This window comes from Antechinus flavipes, chromosome 1 (genome assembly GCF_016432865.1).
Source record: "Antechinus flavipes isolate AdamAnt ecotype Samford, QLD, Australia chromosome 1, AdamAnt_v2, whole genome shotgun sequence".
NCBI classification, from domain to species: Eukaryota; Metazoa; Chordata; class Mammalia; order Dasyuromorphia; family Dasyuridae; genus Antechinus; species Antechinus flavipes.
The window spans coordinates 664,098,301-664,121,617 of record NC_067398.1 but is presented as its reverse complement, the minus strand read 5'-3'; the positions used below and the strand labels follow the sequence as shown (position 1 = coordinate 664,121,617).

Here is a 23,317-nt window from a genome sequence, read left to right as displayed (position 1 = left end):
CACAACAAACGAGACAAAAGTATTGTGAGATGTAAAAAGGGACATTTTGATTGCATTAAACTAAAAAGATTCTGTACAAATAAAACCAATATAGCCAAGATTAGTAGAAAACTGGGGAGGGAGGAGGATTTTAGAGATTCTCAAATATATAAAGAACTGAATCAAATTTTTAAGAATAAGTCATTCTCCAAATGATAAAGAGGTATAGGAGGTAAAGAGGCAGTTTTTAGGTGAAGAAATAAAAACCACAGTCATATGAAAAAATGGCTCTAAATCATTTTGATTACAGAAATGCAAATTAAAACGATTATGAAGTACCAATTTACATCTATCAGATTAGTTAAAATGACAAGAGGGAAAAATGACAAATATTGGAGGGGATGTGAAAAATTTGAGACACTAATAAAATTAAGTGGAATTGTGATCAACAATTTTGGAGAAAAATTTGAAATTATGTTCAAAGAGTTATAAAACTATGTATTCTTACTAGTGTGTCTTTCCTAAGATGACCAGGGAAAAGAGAAAGGATCTATATGTTCTAAAATATTTATAGCAGCTCTCTTTATGGTGGAAAAAAAAAGGAAAATGAAGAAATGCCTATCAATTGCATTATGGCTAAATAAATTGTGGTATATGATTATAATTGATTATTGTTGTCCTGTAAGAAATGACAAGGTTGATTTTTAGAAAAACACGAAGACTTGCATAAAATGCACAATGCAATGAAATGAACAGAACCAAAAGAACATTGCATATATAGTAATAGCAATCTTAAAGAGTAACTGAGAATGACTAAATATTACAAGTAACATGAACATTAGAATCAATTAAAAAGGACTTAAAATGCTATCCACCTCTAGAGAAAGAATTGATATATGGAATACAATATGTATGTATTGTATAGTGCCACATATTTATCTATATCAAATGTTGGCTTTCTCTAATGTGGGGAGGCAGACAACCTGGAATTCAAGATACTAACAAAAAATTTAAATAATGTAGCTTCCCCTTAACTGGAACTTTGTTAATGTTAATGAGGATGGTAACCTTTCCCCATTTACTTTCTTTCTTTTTTCCCCCCCCATTTACTTTCCCAAAGATTTAAAGTATCAATAATTATATTTACTTACTTGGATTTGTGATCTCCTAAGGATGGTTACGCCATTTACCAGTGCAGATTATATCACTTTCATGCTATCCTGTATAAGACTCATCCATAGCCATGTCCTTCAAAATTTTCCTAACTCATGAATTACATAGCCAAATATTCTAATTTGCTTATGGGTCTTTCCATGTTTAACTAGAAAGTTGCTTGTACATTGTTATGCTAAAAGACCATTAGCAATTCTGTTTCATATCCTTTGTTAGAAACCAAAAAAGAGGCTTTGTAAAGATTCAATAAATTTAACAGTAACCCCTTACCCCCCCCCAAAAAAAAAAATCATGTTGCACTGGTTTCACTCTTATACTTTTATACAAAAATTTCACACATGCATTTATACATGTAAATCCTATGCTGTGGAATAATTCTCAGTTCTATTTTGTAGGAGATTTCTTTTTTCATAAAATATCACAAAACCTGAGACATTTGTAGAAGGATAAGATCAAAGATGGAAGGGATTCTGTATTTTTTTTTATACATGAGGAAACCAAGTTATAGTGAGGAAGGAACTTGGCCAAGGTCACAAAGCCACTTATTGGCAATATCAATCATCACAAAAGTTCCCTTATCTCAGCTGGGGCTCTTTCTATGACAACCTATTTTCCCCAAGTTAGATCAAGATCAAACAAAATGATGATTCTTACTTGCTAACCCTAATCCCTTCCCCATTTTAATAAAATATTGTGCTGTCAGAAAAATTCTGAGTAGTAGTCTACTGAAAAGCTACAAACCAAAATATTGGTTATGAGAATGCTTCTGACACAAAATTAAGAAAAGATCAGTTTTAGAAAATATTAAAAAGCTTTGTTATAAGTCAGTTTTTCTGTACCCTGCTCAGAACGTACATTTACTCCAAAGATCCAAATCCAAACATAGCTAATAGAATACATTTAACCCCAAACAGACCACAATACACAATGCTCCCAAATTTTAACAGCAGTTCAAATTGAAGTCAGGGCTTTATTTCATACATTGCATCCATCAAGTCCATTACATGAGTTAATCATTGCCATTATCACTTAAATCCTGCAGTCTCCAAGCCAAAGAAATTGGAGATTATCTATGTCTGAAGTCCTTGTCTAATGTCTCTTCATGGTGTGGAAGTGACCCTGGGTTCTTGAAGGCTGTGCAATTGGAGTGCAAGCTGGAAGGCTTCATATTTAGGATTGGTGACAGGTGATGAATGAAATCAGAGCCTGTTATCCAAGGACAGGCTTATGTTTTCAGAGGCATGTCACCAAAAGACTGGCCATCAGGTAATTTTTTTTCAGCCACAATAACTCAGAAAGGCTATCAACTAAGTAGAGGGAACTTGATCAGCTTTGTTAAAGAAAGCACTCAGACAGATAAAATCATGGATCCCAAAAGTATGAAAGTATGGCTTGAAAAATATTCCTCTCTCTTCTTGGGGAGCAAAAAGTTCTGGGGAAACATCTAATAATTTGCGGCTTAATCAATAAAAAATGATGTTGGGATTAAGGGATTTGGAGAGCTGCTTCTCCTTAAAAATGAATAACCAATGTCAGGTTTATGTACAAGCAGGGCACTCATTTCTTTTAACACAAGATGGTTTTATGTCACAGAATCACAGACTTTTAGATCTGGAAGATCATTAACTAGCTCAATTCTTCCATTTTACAGATAAGGAAACATTCTCAAAGAGAAGTAACTTTCTCAAAATCACACTATTAATTAAGCAGTATAATTGGGACTGGAATTACAAAGAGACTACATAGGGAAACTACATTTCAGTAATGGAAAAATTTTCAGAAAAAATAACTGAAAGATTACAGACACACACACATATGCACGCACACATACATACACAATATACAAGCACTCTTTCATTTATTTTTTCTAGAGAATATGTCTGTGTAAATATATATATATATATATAAAATGAGTCTCATATATAATATTCTCATCTCTAATATAACATATATGTATCACTCTTAACTTTCTCTTAAAGTAAAATGTTGTCTTAAATCATATTAATGCTTAATTGAAAACGGCTTAAATTAGACCTAAAGGGGTTGATTCTGCTGCAGTAAGAGTAACAATAGAGTCCACTTTAAAGTATAAAACACTTCTCAATCAGACCTATGGAGAATATAGGCACTGAGGCACAATCCCACAATCTTTCCAACTTTGAGCTTATGTTCCAATTAATATAACTTTTATGAAATCATGTTTTGTAATATATAAAAGCAGCATGGTATAGTCAAACAAGCACTGGAACTGAAGTCAGAGATCAAATTAAAATCCTACCACTAATAGATGAACACCGAGCAATCTAACTAATGTCTCTAAGCTTGTTTCCTCAATTGTAAAATGGGTAAAAAAAAGATTAGGCAAGTAATAAATTAGATAATGTACAGTGGTATAAATTTCTTGGAACAAGCAATAGTTTTCCATTTGTGCTTCTACTGACACCAAGTCGACATAATCATTTGACCTTGATCAAATGAAACCAAATTGAGGTTTTCTAATCTTTAGTTTATTTGTCTGCTAGAGGAGTGCTGGATTTTGTGACATACACATTTCACTGCTTTCTTGTGTTTTTAATTTTGTAATTTTAAAAAATGGATAAAGAAAATGCAAACATTGTAGCTCTTAAAGACATACTTCAATGTTCATTAGAGACGCCAATAGCTATTAATGTGGAGAAGCAAAGCATTGCAAGGATCACTAATAAAACAAGGATCAGATGCCTTGAAGTTTAAAGAGAAGTGTGACAGAAAATGAAAACAACACTTCTGACAAAATGTTCCTGTAAAGCAGCCTGACAATCCTCAGAAAATAAGCACTGACCTTCATGAGGTCCCTGGAAGCTAGAAAGGTGGTTATTGATTCTTCTACAATTTCAAACAGGTTTTGTGAAGGTGGAAGAAGAGCAAGATGACCAGTGCAAAACAAAACAAAATGAAACAAACAAACAAACAAAAACACACCATTTCCACCCCCATTCCCTACTTTCCAGCTGCTGTAGTGCCTTTGCCATTAGAAAAAATGCCTATTATGGGCAAGAAAAAGTAAAGGACTGGAGATTGGAAAAAGGTGATTTTAACTAATGAAATGAACTCTTTCAATCAAAGTTATACTGAAACTGTTGTCAGAAAAAAAATTCAGAGCCTATAAGATTTGAACATTTTCACTAGACTGTAAAACAGCCACCCCAAAAAATACTTTGGGGATTTTTATTTTTCACTTCCAGTGAACCTGAAAGTCTTGTTCTTACTGAAGGAATGATGAATTGCTGATAACTATTGTTATTTTAAGAAGCAGAATTGTTCCAGAATCTGGAAATTTCCCAAAAAAGACGTGGAATATTGCAATGTGGCTCTGTACCATGCCACATATCAAATGTCACATGTCACCAAAAATTGAGCACAAGAGATGGGAGATAAACATACAACAATGGCCTACAAATTTTCCCAAATTAAAAGTCTACTGAAAAGCTACAAGCTAAATGCTAAGTCTTGGGAAAATGGATTGTTTAAAGTTATGCACAACATCCAATGTAATAAAAGTGTTGTTTCATGATAAAGAATGTGTCAATATCTTATAAACTCAAAGAAAGTCAATAAATTTAAATATTTTTACTTTGTCCCAAGTAATTCACACAGGACAATACACAAGTAAGGCACTTTGCAAATCTTAAAGTGCTATATAAAAGTTAGCTATTTTTGTTATTATTACTTAAATGGTCTGCACAACTTCCAGGACCTTTAGATAAAAGAACATTCAAATTGTCTAGTTTTCAGTGGCTCTGAAGTTGGAATAACTTTGTATTAAGTTTCTAATAGTATATGTGGATTTAATTATACCACAGCACACATACTGAATAAACGAAAATGAAGTTAGAAAACTCCATTTCTGAACCAAAGTATGGACCCCATCCAGAATATAAGCTTTTTGCCCTGGGTATTTTCTTTTAAATTGCTAAACTGATGTTTTATTAAATACTTTTCCTCTGAACCACTGAAGGCTCTTTAAACAATATTGCTGTCTCTTTCAATAACAATTTTTCTATATGGTAGTTCTTTCCCCAATAATTCAATTTTTATTCTCCCCCAATACAGCTATTAATCTTGCCTTCCTTCACAAAGGTGTTTCATTACATAGGCACAGCAATTCAAAACCAAAAGGTACAATCAATAACATTTTCTTCATTTAAAGTCCAGGAGGCCTGGGGATTATTATTTTTTTTAAACATCCCCTATCTCAGACACACAATTTGGCTCATATCATAAAATAGAAATGGCTAGTTAGCTCAAAGAGGGTATAAGACTGAAATTTATTTGCCAGGCACAACGCCCCCTAAGCCCCCTCCTCCCCCACTCCCCACCCCCATAGAAATACTTGCATAATTTGATATTATGATGCAAAAATGCACCTTTGTTTTCCTGAATGTATATATTCCCCTTAAATCCCAAATCTCATCCTAACTTGGAATGGAAAATAACCCCAAGCACCACCCTCCTCACCTCCCCCCACCTCTCACATCCTAACTCATCATACACTCAAAACAAAAATCAAATGTGAATTCTAGGGTTTTATACAACAACCACCAAAAAAAAAATAATTTTTTTTTGTTGCAAAACTAGGTTTTCTATTCTACTGCATATATCAAAGTTATCTAAACAGTGATAGTATTCACACAACAGAAGGGGGGGTTAAAATGAGCTTTTTATTAGAATGCAATAGTTGGGATTTCAAGAGGGATGCCCTACAGAATGTTCTTAAATTAAACACCTAACTGTGGCCAATAAAAAAATCAGACTAATGGAAATCTGCCAGTAATCCCCTTGCATACGTGTGTGTGTGTGTGTGTGTGTGTGTGTGTGTACACATACACATTTGTATATCTAGATATACATTGTATATATGTTGTGTGTACATATATTCATATACATGTACACACATTTACATATAGTGATGCATTCATATCAGAACTAATTCTGGCACCATTAAAAAAAAATTAGGTAATTTCTGCCACTTTAGAACAATCTGAAGGAGAATAAGAAAAGTAGACTCGATCCTTCTCAATGTTTCTGTAGACTAAAAGGAAGAACTCAAAACTAACAATGTAGGCAACCCTGACTTTAAAGATGGGGTATCTAAAGCTCTACCCAAAATGAAACACTGAAGTGATGTGATGGAAGGAACATGCTTGGTATGTATGGATTAAAGGAGATGGGTGGGCAGGAAGGAAAAAAAAATATTCAGGACTAGGTAGTCTTTTATACACTACCTAAAGCATACCCATTGGTGTTTGCTGTTGTCACTTGACAAGAGCACACACTAGGTTTAACTCACAGTTCTCTCCATCAATAACAAACAGTAGGAAAAGAAAAACAAAATAAAAATCCCCCCCCCCATACCCAACCCCCACCCCAAACCAACCTTCTTGGCTTTGCCACAATCTATCTCCTCACTCTTTTCAATAGCATGCAGCTTTCCTGAGTTTCTAGTTTTGTTTTATTTTTCAGTTTTTTTGTTTTGTTCTTTTTGATAAGCGTCCTAGTTTCTGGAAACTTAAAAGTAAGCAACATGCTCTCTGCTGGAGGAATGTGGCTGAGGCAGCAGCTGCTCAACGTTCAATAATTTCAGGGCTAGACCTCCGAGCTTCTTATGAAGTCTGTCCAACAAATTCTGCTGAAAATAAGACGTCTACGCCATGGATTCCTATTAATGGTGCCTTCCCGAGCACAAACCGGTCCAGGAGGAATCATGTCCAACTGGAATACTTGAGTTTGCACTTCTTTATCACTAACTCCATTATTACGAGCCGATTAAAAAATATTTCAATCTGTAAGATTGCCGTGAGGGGAGGCAGTCAGAAATGGGTGGGAGAATGGGGGGGAAGACAAAAAATAAAATAAAATAAAATCCAACCCACTAAACACATCTGTAATCACTGGGTTCTGTTTTCACTATTCACACAAGGGCATTCTTGGTCTCCAGTGCATCTCACATGTTCTTGTGACTGGCAAGGTACTAATGTGAAAGAAACCAAAGGCAGAACAAGTCCATTTAGTCCCAATTTTGTGCTGGTGATGTGAAACTAAAGACAAAAAACAAAAACAAAAAACCCCACGTAACCCCCCCCCCAACCAAAGTAATGTTGATTTCACCCCTCTGCCCTTTACCACCAGCCAATCTTGAGAATTTTCTAGCCAAAGTATCAAAAAGTTCTGTTTCCACAACCCAGCTGTTATTCTCATATTCATTATGAGAGCAGTAGCACTTTGAAGTTGAGAATTGGTCATCTTGCTTCCTTCAAAAAAGGGGAGAGGGCATATCCAGCTGTTGGACTAAAGCAGGTCCCACACTGTACTGTGGCATAAAAAAGGGATGGCAGAAAGAGGGAAATCTTCCACTTGGGCTTTGCTTTGCATTACTTCCATGTGGCAGACTGAGGGATGGATCTTGGTGGGATCATGTCTAACAGATATTCACGCTGACGATCTAATGCTGAAGAACTTTTATGTACTGCTAAACTAGGGTTAACAAAAGTAAGAGCGCCACCTGAAACAAACAAACAAAAAAATTATTAGACAATTCCTTTAAAATGTCCCCAACAGATTAGATTACATACCTTTCATGAGCTAACAAATTCTTTCAAAAATGATACTGTCAAAGACAGTTGCAGTTTAAAATCCTTACCAATTATTCTGACAGCAAAATGGTAAATAACTGACCAATTACCATTAGAAGTACTTAAAAGCAGAAACTATGCTCAAAGAGCAATCAAACTGCATACCCTTTGATCCAAAAATGTCTCAAATGGGTCTGTATCCCAAAGAAATCATGAAAAAAGGAAAGGGACCCACATGTGCAAAAATGTTTGTGGCAGCCCTTTTTTGTGGTGGCTAGAAACTGGAAACTGAGTGAAAGCCCATCAAGTGGAGGATGGCTGAATAAATCATAGCATATGAATGTTATGAAATATTATTGTTCTGTAATAAATGACCAGCAGGATGATTTCAGAAAGGTCTGGAGACGTAAATGAACTGATGCTAAGTGAAGTGAGTAGAATCAAGAGAACATTGTACATAGTAACAATAAGATCATATGATTATCAGCTGTGATAGACCTGTCTTTCTCAACAATAATGGCAATTCAAGACTTGGAATGGAAAATGCTATCCACATCCAAAGAGAGAACTATGTAGATGGAATGTGGATTGAAACATAGTATTTTCACTTTTTTCATTTTGTTTTTTCTTTCTTGTGTTCATTCCCCAGCCTTTTTGGTCTTATTTTTTTAACACACCAATTTATGAAAATACCTTTTTAAAAAACTGCACATAAATTTAACTGATATTAGATTGTTTGCTATCTTGAAGAGGAGAGATGAAAGAGAGGGAGAAAAACTTGTAAAACAAAGTCTTACAAAAATCAATGTAAAAATTATCTTTTTACATGTATTTGGAAAAACAAAATACTATTAAAAAAAGAAAAAAAAAGTAGAATCAGAGTTTAAAGGATCATCTTAGAGGTGAGAATCTTAAAACCATTGCTATGCTTTTCATGGATCCCTTACATGGATCCCTTAATGCAGTCTAGTTAAATCTCTCTCTTATGAAAACAAGATTTTCAAATGCATAAAGAATATAGTATTATAAGGGAAATCAACTGAAATAACAATTAAAAGAATATTTTTAAAATAAAATTAAAAGACCCTTAAAGGTTAAGAAGCCCTGCCTCAGAGGTGGTGCCTCTCCTGAATGAAGCAGCTTTTGAAATTTCTCTGAGCAATCACTGAATCTCTTCCTGAAAGTTTAAAAATAGGGGTTTTGTGGAAAGAATCTCATATCCACACTCAAATGACCAGTCTTGTATTATCATGAACAAGTTATTTTATTTGTCTGGGAATCCATTTATTTCTTCATATATAAGATGGTGACAATAATATTTGCATTGCTTCTTTCTCAAGGTTATGAGGACAGGACCTTAAAGTGCTACAGAAATACTCTCATGCTTTCAGAATGTAACTGGAATATTATGAGAATAATGTATTATGGAAGAATAAAAACAGTTTAGCAAGATTTTACTCTTTTAAGAATTAATTTCTTACAAAATGAATGACAAAAAAACAATCTATCCAGGTACTAAAAGATTTTTTTGAGAATGAGAAGATTTCTTATTTGCAAGTTATCTTCCCACCTGGACTATAATCTCTTGAAAGTAAGAAAATGTATCTTGAAATTGGTTATAACATTATGCTCCTTGGTAAGCAGTAAATTTGAATGGGCTTATAAGAGTGATGATATACACTAAAGGATTCATGCTCTAAACATGAGGGCTATAGTAACCATTATTTAACTGCAGATGCATAATAGTAGTATTTGCAATGAATTTCCTTAGCCTTTCTTTCCTGTTTAAAAAGCACCAGGGGTACCCTTATCACTTCCAGAATACAAATTTTGTCTATTTGCCACACACAATCTGACTCCAGTCTCTCTTACTAGGGTTACCATATATAGGATGTCCCAAAAGTCTTGGTGCAATTTAAAGCTTTAATATCTGCCTTTCTTTGTATTCCCAGTGCTTAGCACTATGTTTAACATATAGTAAATGTTTAATAAATGCTTGATGACTGATTGACTTGCTTTAGATTCTACTTCCTACACTTATCAGGTATGTGATCCTAAGCTGGAGACTAATTCCACTCTCAGAATTTAAGTTTCACAATATTCATAATTATCTATACCATCTACCTTACAAGATTAATGTTTTTAACCATTACTGTGTATGAAGAGATTGGGGGAAGAGAAGAGCTGGATTGGTACATGGGTTATACAGGTAGAAAAAGAAAAGAAATCCTCTGATTTAGTAGCAGAGTTCTGAAAATCCTATGTTTTCCTCCAAGATAAGAGACATTAAAGGGTTAAGGACAGAAGAAACAAAGAATTGAAAATATGCAACTAGATAAATCTGCTCATTCAAATTTCAAATGGCTAAGAGAAGTAATAATTTAGAAGTTCATCTTAGACCCTGCTGAGATTGTTCCCCATTTCTTCTCTTTTCCTGTATGTTTTCTTTCTGTATCCTATACTCCAACTCACTGTAGCCATCTGGGTTCTCTCCTTTCCTCCTTATCTCTAAACTGGCCAGTTTATGGAATTAGGAGAACACTGGATTTTAGGTCTGAATACTTGGGATTGAACTTTAAGCTTTGCCACCTGTGTAACTTTAGTTCAGTGATTCTATTTCTTATAAGTAAAATGGGGGTTTGGGTAAGGGACAGTTTAGGTGACCTCTAAGTCCTTTCTAGAACTAAAAATCTAAGATTCCAAGTATGTTGAATGGGAGCGGGAGGGAGCTAGGAAGATGATGTATGTGCATAGAACAAAAATTTTAAAAGAGCAATGTCTATCAAAAATAAGATGTTAGAAACATACCTGTATTGATGGGAGTCTTCTTCCAGTTGGTGGTAGCATTGCCTTTGCTGACAGGTCTCTCGGCGTGCTTACCTGGCCTGGTAACAAGTGCTGCAGGAGTTGCTGTATTCTGCAGTTTAGGTGACTGACTAAATGTGTGTAAGACTCCTCTGGGCGCCCCTGGGGGGCCTCGGGCCAGCTGGCTAGAAGTCTAGTGTAAGAGAAGAAACAATCAGAAGTGTAGAAGAGCATGAACTTTGATTTTATAAAGCTTACTACAGCTCTGGTAATTTCATTCCTCTGTTGGACCTCACCCAAATCATTTCTATCTGTTAAAAACTGGAGAACCTATACCAAGTTAAGGGAAAAAGAAAAAACAGCACATTGTGTCTGAGTGATTAATTTGAACTAAATATAGGTAGGAAGAGCTTGTGCTGTCATGGGTGGGCTGAGATAAACTGAGGGAAGTGCTGGGGCAGTTTTCCCTAGAACCTCAATTATGACTTGAAGCACAGCCCTCTCGTGAGCAGAATACCAACTTACACAATGGTTTTATGACTTGCACAAATGGAAAACTGAAAATGAGATCACCCAGGGCTATGGTAAAGCCTGATCCTCATTTACAGAGTTTCCAGGAAATGCTGCTCTTGTGCCTGTTTGTAGACTTGTGTCCTCTTCCTGTATTCCCTGTCACAAACTCTGCCTCTTTGCTTCTTGGATCTCTCAATACTCTCTCTCACTGCTGTTTGGAAAGGACTTATCGGGCTCTCCTCAATTTTTTTTCCAAGTCTCCTTTCAAAAGTCAACTCAGAATCCTTCCTTCTCCATGAAGACTTCCTAGATCACCACCACTGCAACATATTCCAAATCAAAGTCTATCTCCTCAAATTTCTCATAGCACTAAGTTTAGACCTATTTGTAGTTCACAAAATATGTAGCATCATATTTTTGTGTGTATGTATTTGTCCTTCTCACAAAATTTTATCATTTTTGAGAGTAAAACCAATATTGTAATCTCTTTATTTCCACCACTAAGTGCAGGGGCCTTGCATATGGAGGGCATTTGGTAAATTTGTTATATTAAATTTGGGGACAATTAGAAATCTAAATACAATTAATCAAAAATGCAAGATACTGCAATTTCCCAAAAAGAAAAAAAAATTGTGCTAACATGTTTTAAGGCCCTAGAATAAACATTTGCATCTCAAGTTTTGAAAAAGTTTTAATGTCTCACTGTTTCCAAAGCAAACTGGAGAAAGGGTTTTAGAAAGTTATCATTATGAACTAGAAAACTAGTGTAATTTGAGAAGGATCTTCAAAATTCCCTGGTAGAGATATGCCACATAAATATTATAAAATCAACTGTTTAATCTTAATAGCTGTCTATTTCCACATCTTTCGAGACAATTTCCTTTAGATTATACTATAACATATCTTATAAGTCTTTTTTTTTTTTTTGAATAAAAATTTATTATTTGGTAAAAATTGTTGGGAAAACTAGAAAGCAATATGGCATAAATTAAGCATAGGCCAGTATCTTAAACCATTTACTAAGAGAAGGTCAAAATGCTTACATGACTTAGATATAAAGAGAGATATTACAAGAATATTTGAAGAATATTACTTATCAGACCTATGAATAGGTGAACACTTTATGAATAAACAAGAGATAGAGCAAAATTATGTATAAAAAGGACTCTGTATTTTCCCTCTATTTCTCAGAGATGGAATATACAAGAATAAGAAAATGTCAAAATGTCCATTAATGTAAAATAGCAAAATGTAATAATTTTTTGATCTGACAAATGTTTATCATTAGGTGCCAGACAAAACAGGATATGCAAAGATTATAGTTCTATAGCTTTAGAAGTTTAAGGTCCCTTAACAGTCAATTAATCTAATACCTTCATTTTAAAGAAAAGGCAACTAAGGCTTAGAGAATATAAAAGACATCCAGTATCACACAAGTACTAAGTGACAAAGTTTGTGCCCTGTTCTTTGTGCTTGAAATTCAGAGCTCTTTTCATAGTATCACACAATGATAAAATATAGTTTCTGTTCTCAAGAATCTAGTCTTACAAGTCTTTATTTTGAATTTCAACTTTACCCTCACAAAAAATTTTGTTTTTCAAAGTAGAACCTTTTATTTTCTTTGTTGTGAAAATTTAAATTTCAACATTTAAACTCCAAATTAGTAATTTCAAAAAGTAAAATGCAAATATTACATAAAGCAATAACTCAGTCAGTGAGAAGCCGATCAACAAATTCTTCCATGATTAAGCCAAGTTTGAAACAATTCACTATAGAAATTAGGTGCAACTAAAATCTACCAAGTGTTGGGTGCCTTCAGAACAATTTGTCGGACATGAAAGAACCCTGAATTCCAATCTTCAGATGTCCTAAATAAAGCCAGTTTCAGTAGTACTTGACCTGGCTACTCTCACTATTTTTGAGAATTTGCTTATTACCTGGGAGTACAAAAGAACTCATCTTACTCTATATGAACCAGAATTTAAGAATACCTAGAAGGATCAACAAACATTTCTGTGTCAATTAAACTATATATAACTGAGTCAAATCTTACTGAGGTCTAAAAAACAATGGCTCCTTGATGTGTAGTTGTGAAGTCTCCCTATGTACCTGTTTCAGTGAATGATGTTGGGTCATTGGCTCTGGCTTGGTCTGCACCGGAGAAGAGGTCTGTTGTAATATCCGCTGTTCAATCTCTTGCTCTTGCTGCAAAGCCTTCACAAATGCAGCCTTCAGGCGATTGGTATGTTCAGCCTTTAGTGCCTTTTTCTGATTTGATGTCATACAAGTTTCACACATAATGGTTCCATTTTTTTCCTCTCGCCATCGGCAGGTGAAATCAGTCTTACATTGAGCACACATGTAAGGCTCATGGGATAAAGTTGCAGTTGAAGTTTTGCCTGGGGAAATCAGATTAGTTTGAAGCTTAGGTCAACAAAAAACATTTCCTTAAGAAAAAAATGTATGACTCAATATATACAAGTTCTATTACTATAGCACTTTAAGATTTTTTTTTTTAAGCATTCACTTTTTAAAAACTTGAGTTAAATCATGTAAGTGATAAAGTTGCCATAATTTTTCATAGGAAAATAGAGGTCCAAGAGAGGTGAAGCAATCTGTTCAAAATCACAGAGCTAAGTAGTATCAGAGCCAAAATTTGAACCCGTCTCAACAGTAAATTTAATCCTTTTTCCACTAAGCTTGTTGCCTTTCCTGACTTGCTAAGACACTAAAAACAGAAACCCACTTTTTTTAAAAAAATGGTTATTCATAGGAACAGCTTGAAATGCTAATTCCCTCCAAATTTAGCATTTAAGAGCTCCCTGGCTTTGGAAAAATGCCTTCTTATGATTGTTCTAGAAGTAGTAATATGATGTTGCACAAATAGTTCTAAGTTAAAAATGATAAGAGACCTGGATTTCAATTCTGCTTTACACTTACTGGTAGGGTGACCCTACGCAATTCATTTCACTCCATGAGGCTATTTTCTCCTTTATAAAATGGAGAATTTGTTCTTATTATCCATATCACAATTGTGTAGTAAAAAAAAAAAAAAAAAAAAAAAAAAGATGTCTTAAGTCTATGTGCTAGGGCAACATGAGTTATTATTATGATGAACCTTCATTTTAGAACTTTTCTATTTTACTTAGGCATTAGCAGCAGTCCTTGCTCAAAAAGATTAAAAGACTTCAAGACTGTTAGAACCAGAAAGGATGTTAGGGGGGAAGATCCGAGATGGCAGACAAATTCTCCACAAAGATCTAGGGAATGCATTGGATTAAGACCTAATTGAAAATAGAAGAAAAAAGTCAGTGAGCTACAGTTTCAATCTACAATAGGTACAAGATGACAGAAAGGTCTTTGGAAATCAGGGATAAGATCTAGTCTGGGTACAGTCATGGAGTATTCCAGTATACAGTAAATGAAAGAGAACTTGAGGATGTACACCCGGACTAAAAGATGCACCAGACCTATGGAAGTTCTCAATCTTGTGCAGAATGTGGGAACAGATACCAACTGGTCATTCTTTTGTTCATTACCCAATTCTGGGTCAGATATATATATATAAAAAAAAAAGAGTATGGGATTTATGCTTATGGTGGCGTCCCAGGATTCCTAAGCTATGTACTTCATTAAAAACAAATTTAGGAACAAATAGCAAACTGTGTGGCTCTGACCTTGGGTGAAGAGCAAGGACTCAGTTCCAGGTTCTATTACAGTCTGAAATCTCCCAAAGAATAAGGAGGGGAGGAATTTCAAATCAATGGGAAATCTGCAGATTCTGTCATTCTCAATATGTAACAGTAGCTGGCCAGTGGCTGAGCCCAGCAGCAATTGGAGTGAGAGCTCCGAAACATCCTACCAATGTGTAAGGCTTCATAGAGAGAACTGGTGTTAAATGAATTGAGTGGCTTTTGTCCAATGGCAGGTTTATGTTTTAAGAGATGGGTTAGTAAAAGGTTGGCCTGGCCATCAGATAATTTTTTTCAGCTATAGTAACTCAGACAAGTCAACTACATAGCAGGAACTAGCTTTGATACAGGGTACACCTATACAGATAAAACCATGGATTCCAAAAGTATGAAATGACTTGAAAGACATTCCTTCCTCCTGATGAGGAACAAACAATTCAAACAGATAAAAAGGCTAAATAAAAATTTGTATGCACCTCCTAACACAGTGTGGTAACAAAAAGGGTTATATGTTTTGCTTATTCTTCTAGTTTGGGGTCTAGGGATCTAGACAGGGATCTGTGCAATACTAAAAAAAATATATGAACAGGCTTTTGTTTTCTTTCTGCTTTCTTGAGGTATTGGGTGTTGTGTTATTTCAGAATCTCAGGAACAGCTTAGCTTGGGTACCTGCTAGCTATTAGTGCACCAAAATTAGTTTTATTCAAAACAAAGTTTGATCACTACCCTCCTCAACTGAGCTCTACAAGTTTCAGACCTGTGTTTGTGTATGCTCAACCTTCCTTTGGACTTGCCCCTGTTTGAATGTTCTAGTACATTGGTGCTGGACTCAGACATTGTGCATTAGATTTGAAGGCAGGAGTCCATGTGCTGCACAGAGAAGAGCACTAGATTTATTACCATAAGACCAGAGTTCTTTCTTGCTTTATTTCTTTTCACTTGTGTGACCTAGAAGTGAGTAAGATTTTTGAAATGCAAACACAGAAATCAAGAGAAACATTTTTTAAAATGTGAGAGCTTATATGGAACTAACAAAACAAACTGTTTACATTTTAATAGGGGATATGATACATCCATCCCCTGAAACAAGAGATCAAGGGTATAAATTTAAAAAATGAAGTCTATCTTTAATCAAATCTCAAACTGTAACTCATTATTTGATAGAAACTTTTTGAAAAACTAGAAAGCAATCTGGCAAAAACTAATAAGTCTATACCAAAAACTATTATATGTTATACCAAAAACTACCATACTAAAACTGAATACATATTCTATACAAGATACATATTCTTATACAAGATAAGTTCCAAATGGGTTTAAGACTTATACATAAAGGGTGATCTTCATAAATTAAAGGAGCAAGAAATTACTTGTCAGATCTATGAGGAGAACAGTTATGACCAAATAGAATACAGAGGATCACAGAAGGTAAAATTTTGACCACATAAAATTTCAATGTTTTGCCCAGACACCAAAGAAAGAGGAACAGAATTTACATGTTCAAAAAGATATGATTCTTTTCTTATAGTAGCAAAGAATTAGAAACTGAGGGGGAATGCCCATCAAATAAGGAATAGATGAACAAATTATGTTATAAGAATGTGATGGAGTATTCCTGTGAAATAACAATGAAGATGATTTCAGAAAAACTTCAGAAGATTTTAAAGGAACCAATACAAAATGAAGTAAGTAGAACTAGGAAAACAATTCATATCATAACAACAATCATGTAAAAACACATAAATTTAAAAGATGTAGAAACTCTGATCAAGGCAATGGTCAAATACAATTCCAAAGGTGTTATGATGAAACTCCCAGATAGACAGAGAGAGAGAGAGAGATGATAATCTTAGGATGCTGACTAAGAAAAAAAATTTTCTTTGGACATGGCCAATGTGAGAATTTGTTTTGCTTTACTATATGTGTTTGTATTAAAATGTTTCTAATATTTCTGCTTTCTCAGTGGGGGGTTAGGAGGGCAAGCCACTTCTTTCTCCCTGTTTTGTTTCCTAATTTATAAAATCAAGTGAAAAGAGCTATATGAGTTCATAGTAGTCTTTCAGTTCTATCATTTCTGTGGTCTCATTTTTGCCTCATAGAAGTCCAAAGGCAGAATGGAAATTAAGGCATGCTGAAAGATTCAATGATTTTCTTAAGAAAATATAGCAAATTAATGGCAGAACTCAGGTATCCACATTCCTAGGATCAGTGTTTTTTATTCTTTTCCACAATAATATACATTCATTCTCCAAAGATTCAGGAAAAAGATAGATCTGATAGATCACTGAGTGAAAAGGAAACAAGTCCTGGTATTCTCTACTCCCCAAACATTATTGCTTTACAATGAAAATTATGAGGAAGCTATTCTAAAAAAATCAAGAAAGTATTCCTGCCTAAAATACTATGATTCTTATAAGTTTTCTCCAGTGAATTGCAACAGTGAAAACTACAGGGTGTATCTCAGTTAAGACATTCTAAATACTACTACACTAAAAGCATGAAATTTAACAGCAATTTCAAAGGCAAGAAAACGAGTACATACACGCACACTGTTAGCTCACCTTGAGTTTCTAAGAGATTTTGTACCACTTCCTCTAATCCAACTAGGTATATAAATTCATTGTTGGCTGCGCTGGGTAGAAAATTCATCTCAGGTGCAGGTGGTTTAGGAGGGGGAATCTCTAACAGCGTTTTTTCCAGCTGTTTGCGTAGGGCAAGCTTTGCAGCAGCTTGCCGGCTGGCTGGTGAATCATTGGCATTCACTATGGATGCAACACCCGTGGTAGTTGCATTACCCTGAGCAGACGTGACTGTTGTACCTTTAATTGAAGTTGGTGAGGCCTTAAACATGAAAGAAAAGCACAAATTGAATCAGTTCCACACATTAAACAAAAAAGAGGTCCTGTTTAAAATGTAGTTAAAACAGACTCCAAAGTGGAAAGGAATGATTTAACCATAGCTCAGCTGTTTCCCTCTAACTCTTTTACCATCTCCTTTAAACATTTTAATGTCTGCCTGTTCTGGTGTTCCATGAGGTGCATACTCATTACTATCTACCTCCAATTTCCCTATTTAGATGACATGAAGTTTAGGTATTTTAAATTTATACAAAAAGCACTCCAGGGTTTACTTATATTGGTAGAGGATGGAAAAGGAGAAAACGAATTTCAAGTAATCATAACAAAAGTATGCCACTGAAAAAAAATCAAATACTCAAGCCCGCAGAATCATTCAAAATTTTTAAATTTCAATGTGTGAACAAAGAAAAGTTCTTATTACTTGCCAGTTTGTGCCTTAATAAAAGCTTAAATTATTTTATGTTTGTTTTTGGGAGAGCAAAGATTTTAGTCTAGGGAAGATTAGGGAAGTTTCAAGAATCTGAAGACCTTCTGGAAATCTCATTGTTAAATTTTGTTGATAATATGCAAAAAGGCTAAGGATTTATGCAGGGAAATATCATTTCCTGCAAGTTTGCTGAAACTGTTATTTGAGTCAACATTAGAAGGTTGCACAGGTGAAGGGGTAGATGTAACTATTCTAACTATTTTAACCACACAATCCCAAACATGGAACTAAATGCACTAAATTGGGATGTATTTATGGACCCCTCCTCCTAGTGAGGTTCTACCCTAGTTATGGCTCTTAGGTTTCTTTAAATCATGCATTATGTTTTTCGTACAAATAACTCAGAACTTACCTGTGGGATATTTACCAGCAGGCTAGTGTTGGGGACATTGGTAACTCGGATGAGACCCTGCTGTATAATTCTCTGACCCTGAATCTGCACGCTGGGAACAGATGCCCGTGGTGCCAGAAGTAGAGGAGGTGGCCCTGTGCTGGAATGCTGCCTGATGTTATGGATTTGCTGGGGAGAGACAGATATTGGCTGATGCAATGATTTCATGAAGTAAAGAAATGATGCAATGGTGATGATATAAAATAAGGACAAAAAAGCAATAGTATTACTATTATCAGAGTGAATTATATCAATTCACACACTATTAACTATTATTTCAGGACCTAAGGCTCAAGAGAAGATCTTTAATGCATTAATGACTATTTTCATTTAAGTAACAAAAGGAAAAGTCTCATTTTATATTAACAAAAAAGTCTCATGTTTTATATTCTGTTAATAAGCTCAGTGCTATATATTCATACAGGATCTTTGAATACCAATATTACCTGTGAGAATTTTCTCACACTGAAAAATGCTAATATGGCTGTCTTTATTTTTTGATGTTTCAATATCTGATCCATAATACAAGATTATTGTCACATCTAGGGTCAATTAAATTGCTATTCTGTTTGTCCCTTGGCATTAACAGATCTGAATGAAAAGCAATGTATTCAGTTCTGGTCACCACTTTTTACAATGGATATTGACTAAATGAAGTATGTTCCACAGATAAATGACAAGACTCGACTATGTCAAATGATAACAGGGTGAAGCTAGGGATGCTTCACCTGGAAAAAACTTAAGAGGAACATGATTTCTCCTTTTTAGTATTTGATATGAAAGTATAACCACTAAACAATCTCTTTAGTTCTAAAAAAGAAAATTAACAAAATTCATCTAGTGGGAAACAAGGTCAAGAATATCAAGAGAATCAAAAGAAAAAAAATGTGAAGGGGTTCTAGTAGTACCAGATCTCAAACCATAATGAAAAGCAATAATCATTAAAACAATTTAGTACTGGATAAGAAAAAGAATGACTGATTCAGTAGAATATATTAGACAGCTAACATACAGAAGGAAATGAGTAAAATATCCTAGATCTTTGATGAAAACCAAAGATCCCAGTTATTGGAATAAGAGGTCACTTTTTGACAAAAACTTCTAGAAAAAAATTGGAAAGTAGTGTGGCAAAAACTAATCATATACTTACATCTCATACTGATACCAAGAAATGTTCAAAATAAGCCTATGATTTAGAAATAAAGGGTGATATGATAAGAAAATTAGGAGATCAAGGGGGAAAAAAATTAACTATCAAATCTATGGACAAGGGAAGATTTAAAAGGTTTCGCACCAAGAAAATCAATGCAGCCAAAATTAGAAGAAATGCAGGAAAATGGTAGAAAATTTCACAGCAAGCTTCTGATAAACATCTCTTTTCTCAAATATACAAGGAACCCAACACATTGCTAAAAATAAGAGGCATTTCCCAAATGATAAATGATAAAAAGATATAAACAAGCACTTTTCAGAAAATGAAGTCGTCAAACCTATCAAGAGTCATTTAAAAAATGTTCTAAATCACTAATAACTAGAAAAACAACTTTGAAGTTCAAACTCACACCCATCAGATTGGCTAAGATGATAGTAAAGGAAAATAAGTGCTGGAATGTAAATAGGTACACTAATGCACTTCTGGTGGAACTGTGAACTAGTTAAACCATTCTGGAGAACAATTTGGATCTCTGTCCAAAAAGCAACAAAACTGCAAACATACTGGTTTGACCCAACAATACTTCAACATCTATACATGAAAGAAATCAAAGAAAAAGGAAAAGAATTTATACAAAATGATTAAAGAGATAGTTTCAGAAAAATCTGGGAAGACTTATATGAACTAATGAAAAATGAAATGAACGAAACTAGAAGAATGTACATAATAAATAGAAATACTGTAAAGATTATCAATTAGGAAAGACTTAGCAACTCTGAAAAATGTCATCCCCTTTCTAGATAGAAAAGTAATGGGCTCTAAGTGCAGAATAAAGGATATTTTTTCATTTTTCTTAATTTTTCTTGCCTCCTCCATACACTCTCACAACACAGCTAATGTGGAAATATGATTTGTAAGATTTAATAAACAAGAAAGGCATTGTATATCTTGTTTTCTCAATCTGTGGGGGAAAGGGTAGAGGGAAAGAAAATTTGGAAATGAAAATCAAAACTAAAAATATTCTAAAAAAAAAATTAGAAGCTAATTGATCCTAAGTAGTCCTCAACCCAAATATTCATAATGATTTTAAAGAAATCTGCAGGATACAAATGAATTTAAGATCATTTAAAAAACTTTTTTATAGCTTTGTTTGCTTAAAAGCATAAAAATAAAACAGTCAATAAATAACAAAGTGATAGTATACGCAAGATGGAGTTTTCCAACTCTTTTGCTAGAACTAGGGAGAGGGAGAAGGGACAGGGGCAACATTAGAAACAATGGTAAAGTGAAAGGAAGGTAGATTTTATTTCTTTATAGGTGAGAAGAAAATATTACTAAAACAGAAATCTGTGAATGGTCAAGACAACTGATTTGTTATATCAAAGATCTAATGACATCCATAATTAAAACAATTCCATGTTTATCTATTTAAACAAATCACTAATACTTTAAAAGGGGGGGAAGGAATTTAGATAGGTCGCAGATATGGGTTAAAATAATTTTATAACACAAGCTTAACTGATATAAATCAAATGTCATGATAAAAATGTCCTATTCAAGCACTTATTGAGTACTTATATCAGGTATTGGACTGGCTACTGGGGAGAAACAAAGACAAAAATAAAAGTCATTGTTTTCAAGGAACATACTTTTTATTGGAAAGCTCTTTTGCTCTCTCATTGAGAGATACAGCAAACACAGAAGTTACAGCAGCCAAAGGTGCTAATAGTTTAGAATATAAACTTTTTTATGAAACCTTATAAAGAAAGATGATAAGAGTCTGATCTCATAAAACAGGAAAGAAAGGGAAGGTAAAACTAATTTAAAGAAGCTTCACAAAAGATCCAACTAAACCAAGTCATTTTTAAGGAAGAAAATAAAAGACTACAAAGATCAGAAAAATATAAAAGAAACAATTTTTATGTCAAACTATTTTTTTATTATTGAGAAAAGTGAACACATTTGAATTCTAACAACAAAGTCTCAGATATACTTATATGGCCTTATATGAAAGAAAACAAAAAGAAGAAAAAGAGTCGGAACAAACCAAGAGCATCAACAGTAATTAAGGAAACACTGTGGAATGAGACAACATTAATAAATTAATTCACAAAGTATGTGAAGGGAGGAAAGACGTCAAAGATGTGAGGGGGAAAAAAATCTTATTATATATAAATAAAAGGCAACACAGAAGGATCATTCACAACTCTTGACCAAATGGTTACTTTCTCATCTATACAATTTTTATTTTACTTTTATTTTGGGGGGAGGGAATAACCCATATTACCATTGAGGACATCTTTAATGTAAGTTGCTTCAATAGAAGGATAGTTAGTTATATGGACAATCTTTGAGACTTATACTTTATTGTTCGTAAAAATAAGCAAGCTCTCATTTATGTATTTATTTTAATGTCCTTTTATTTTTTTAAAATAAGTTTTTTTATTTTCAGAATATATGCAAAGATGGTTTTCAATACCCACTCTTGCTCCACCTCTTCTCCCTTCCCTCCCTCCCACTCTTTCCCTAGGCAGCAAGCAATTCAATATAAGTTAAACATGTACAATTCAAGAAGTAACCTTTTGCAAGCAATACTGCAGCACAGATTGCTATGTTCATCATTATACAAATGACAAAGATGGACAAAATACAAGATCCTATTCAGCTTATTGTTACTTAATTATTAAAAAGCAACAGTTTAGATGAGAGAAATAGGACCTTTATGGCTATTTTTCAACAAAGTATATCTTCCATTCAAAGATTATCAAGAGTGAAGACTGAAGTATCTTTTTTTTCCATTTTATTTTTCTTGTCATTGTGAGGGAGGGAAGCAATATGGCTTATGTAGAGATTTGTGTTGCATGGCTTCGTGTGTCTAATGGGTACTGTATGTTTTGCCTTCTCAATGGGTAAGGAGTAGAGGAAAGGACAATAATTAACATTAAAATTTAATAAAAATTTTAATTCAAAGATTATCAAATTCTTTGAATGCTGCAAGAGGATCTTTTTCCAGAAACCTTCTACCATTAACATCAAGAAAAACACAAATTTGGGAGACATTAAGTTTGCCAAAGATATTTACCACTATCACAAAAGAGATCCTAGAGTTAAAATTAATGAGGGATTTTCTTTAACACAGTGAGGTTATCCAAGTTATTCCTATTTGTGGATGACATTGTTCTGGTGTACACAGTCCTCAGAACCTCAAGAACAGGATTTGTATTTATTCAAAACAACTTGGCCTAACTAACCACTGGGGAAAAACCAAGTTGATAAAAAAATAAATAACTCAATCTACTCTTTAGATTATCTAAAGACACACTTTATAGGGCGGATAAATCATTGTATGTATTTTTAAAAGACAGTGCACATGAATAATGACTGGAATAAAGAATTAAATAGGATAATTGATTATACAGATAGTTTTTGGAAAATTATACTTACTGGAAACATCATAAGACAAATAAAGAACTGTCAAGAATAATCTGAGTACTAGATGACACCAAGAAACTAATTCTGGAAAAAGATGGTCTGATTATGAGACAAGAACAAAGGATAGTTTATGGATAGCTTACCTTAAATTACCTAATATCTGTGTACTATGATAATTGTGTGCCACACATTAACTTAACAATTATTCACTAGCTATTCTATG

At 34.0% G+C, this 23,317-nt stretch overlaps 1 protein-coding gene across 1 annotated transcript in view; it reads right to left on the bottom strand.

Moving 5' to 3' along the window:
• Positions 1-2,102: 2,102 nt before the first annotated feature.
• The window catches only part of GATAD2A (GATA zinc finger domain containing 2A), a 199,704-nt gene continuing 178,489 nt past the window's right edge, over positions 2,103-23,317 (bottom strand). Inside the window, exons 8-12 of the mRNA XM_051971999.1 lie at positions 18,471-18,638; positions 17,335-17,614; positions 13,191-13,480; positions 10,572-10,761; positions 2,103-7,693 (exon numbers count right to left, since the gene is read on the bottom strand). Coding sequence (XP_051827959.1) covers positions 7,563-7,693; positions 10,572-10,761; positions 13,191-13,480; positions 17,335-17,614; positions 18,471-18,638 — 1,059 coding nt within the window. The 3' untranslated portion in view covers positions 2,103-7,562. The remainder of the gene's footprint in view (positions 7,694-10,571; positions 10,762-13,190; positions 13,481-17,334; positions 17,615-18,470; positions 18,639-23,317) is intronic.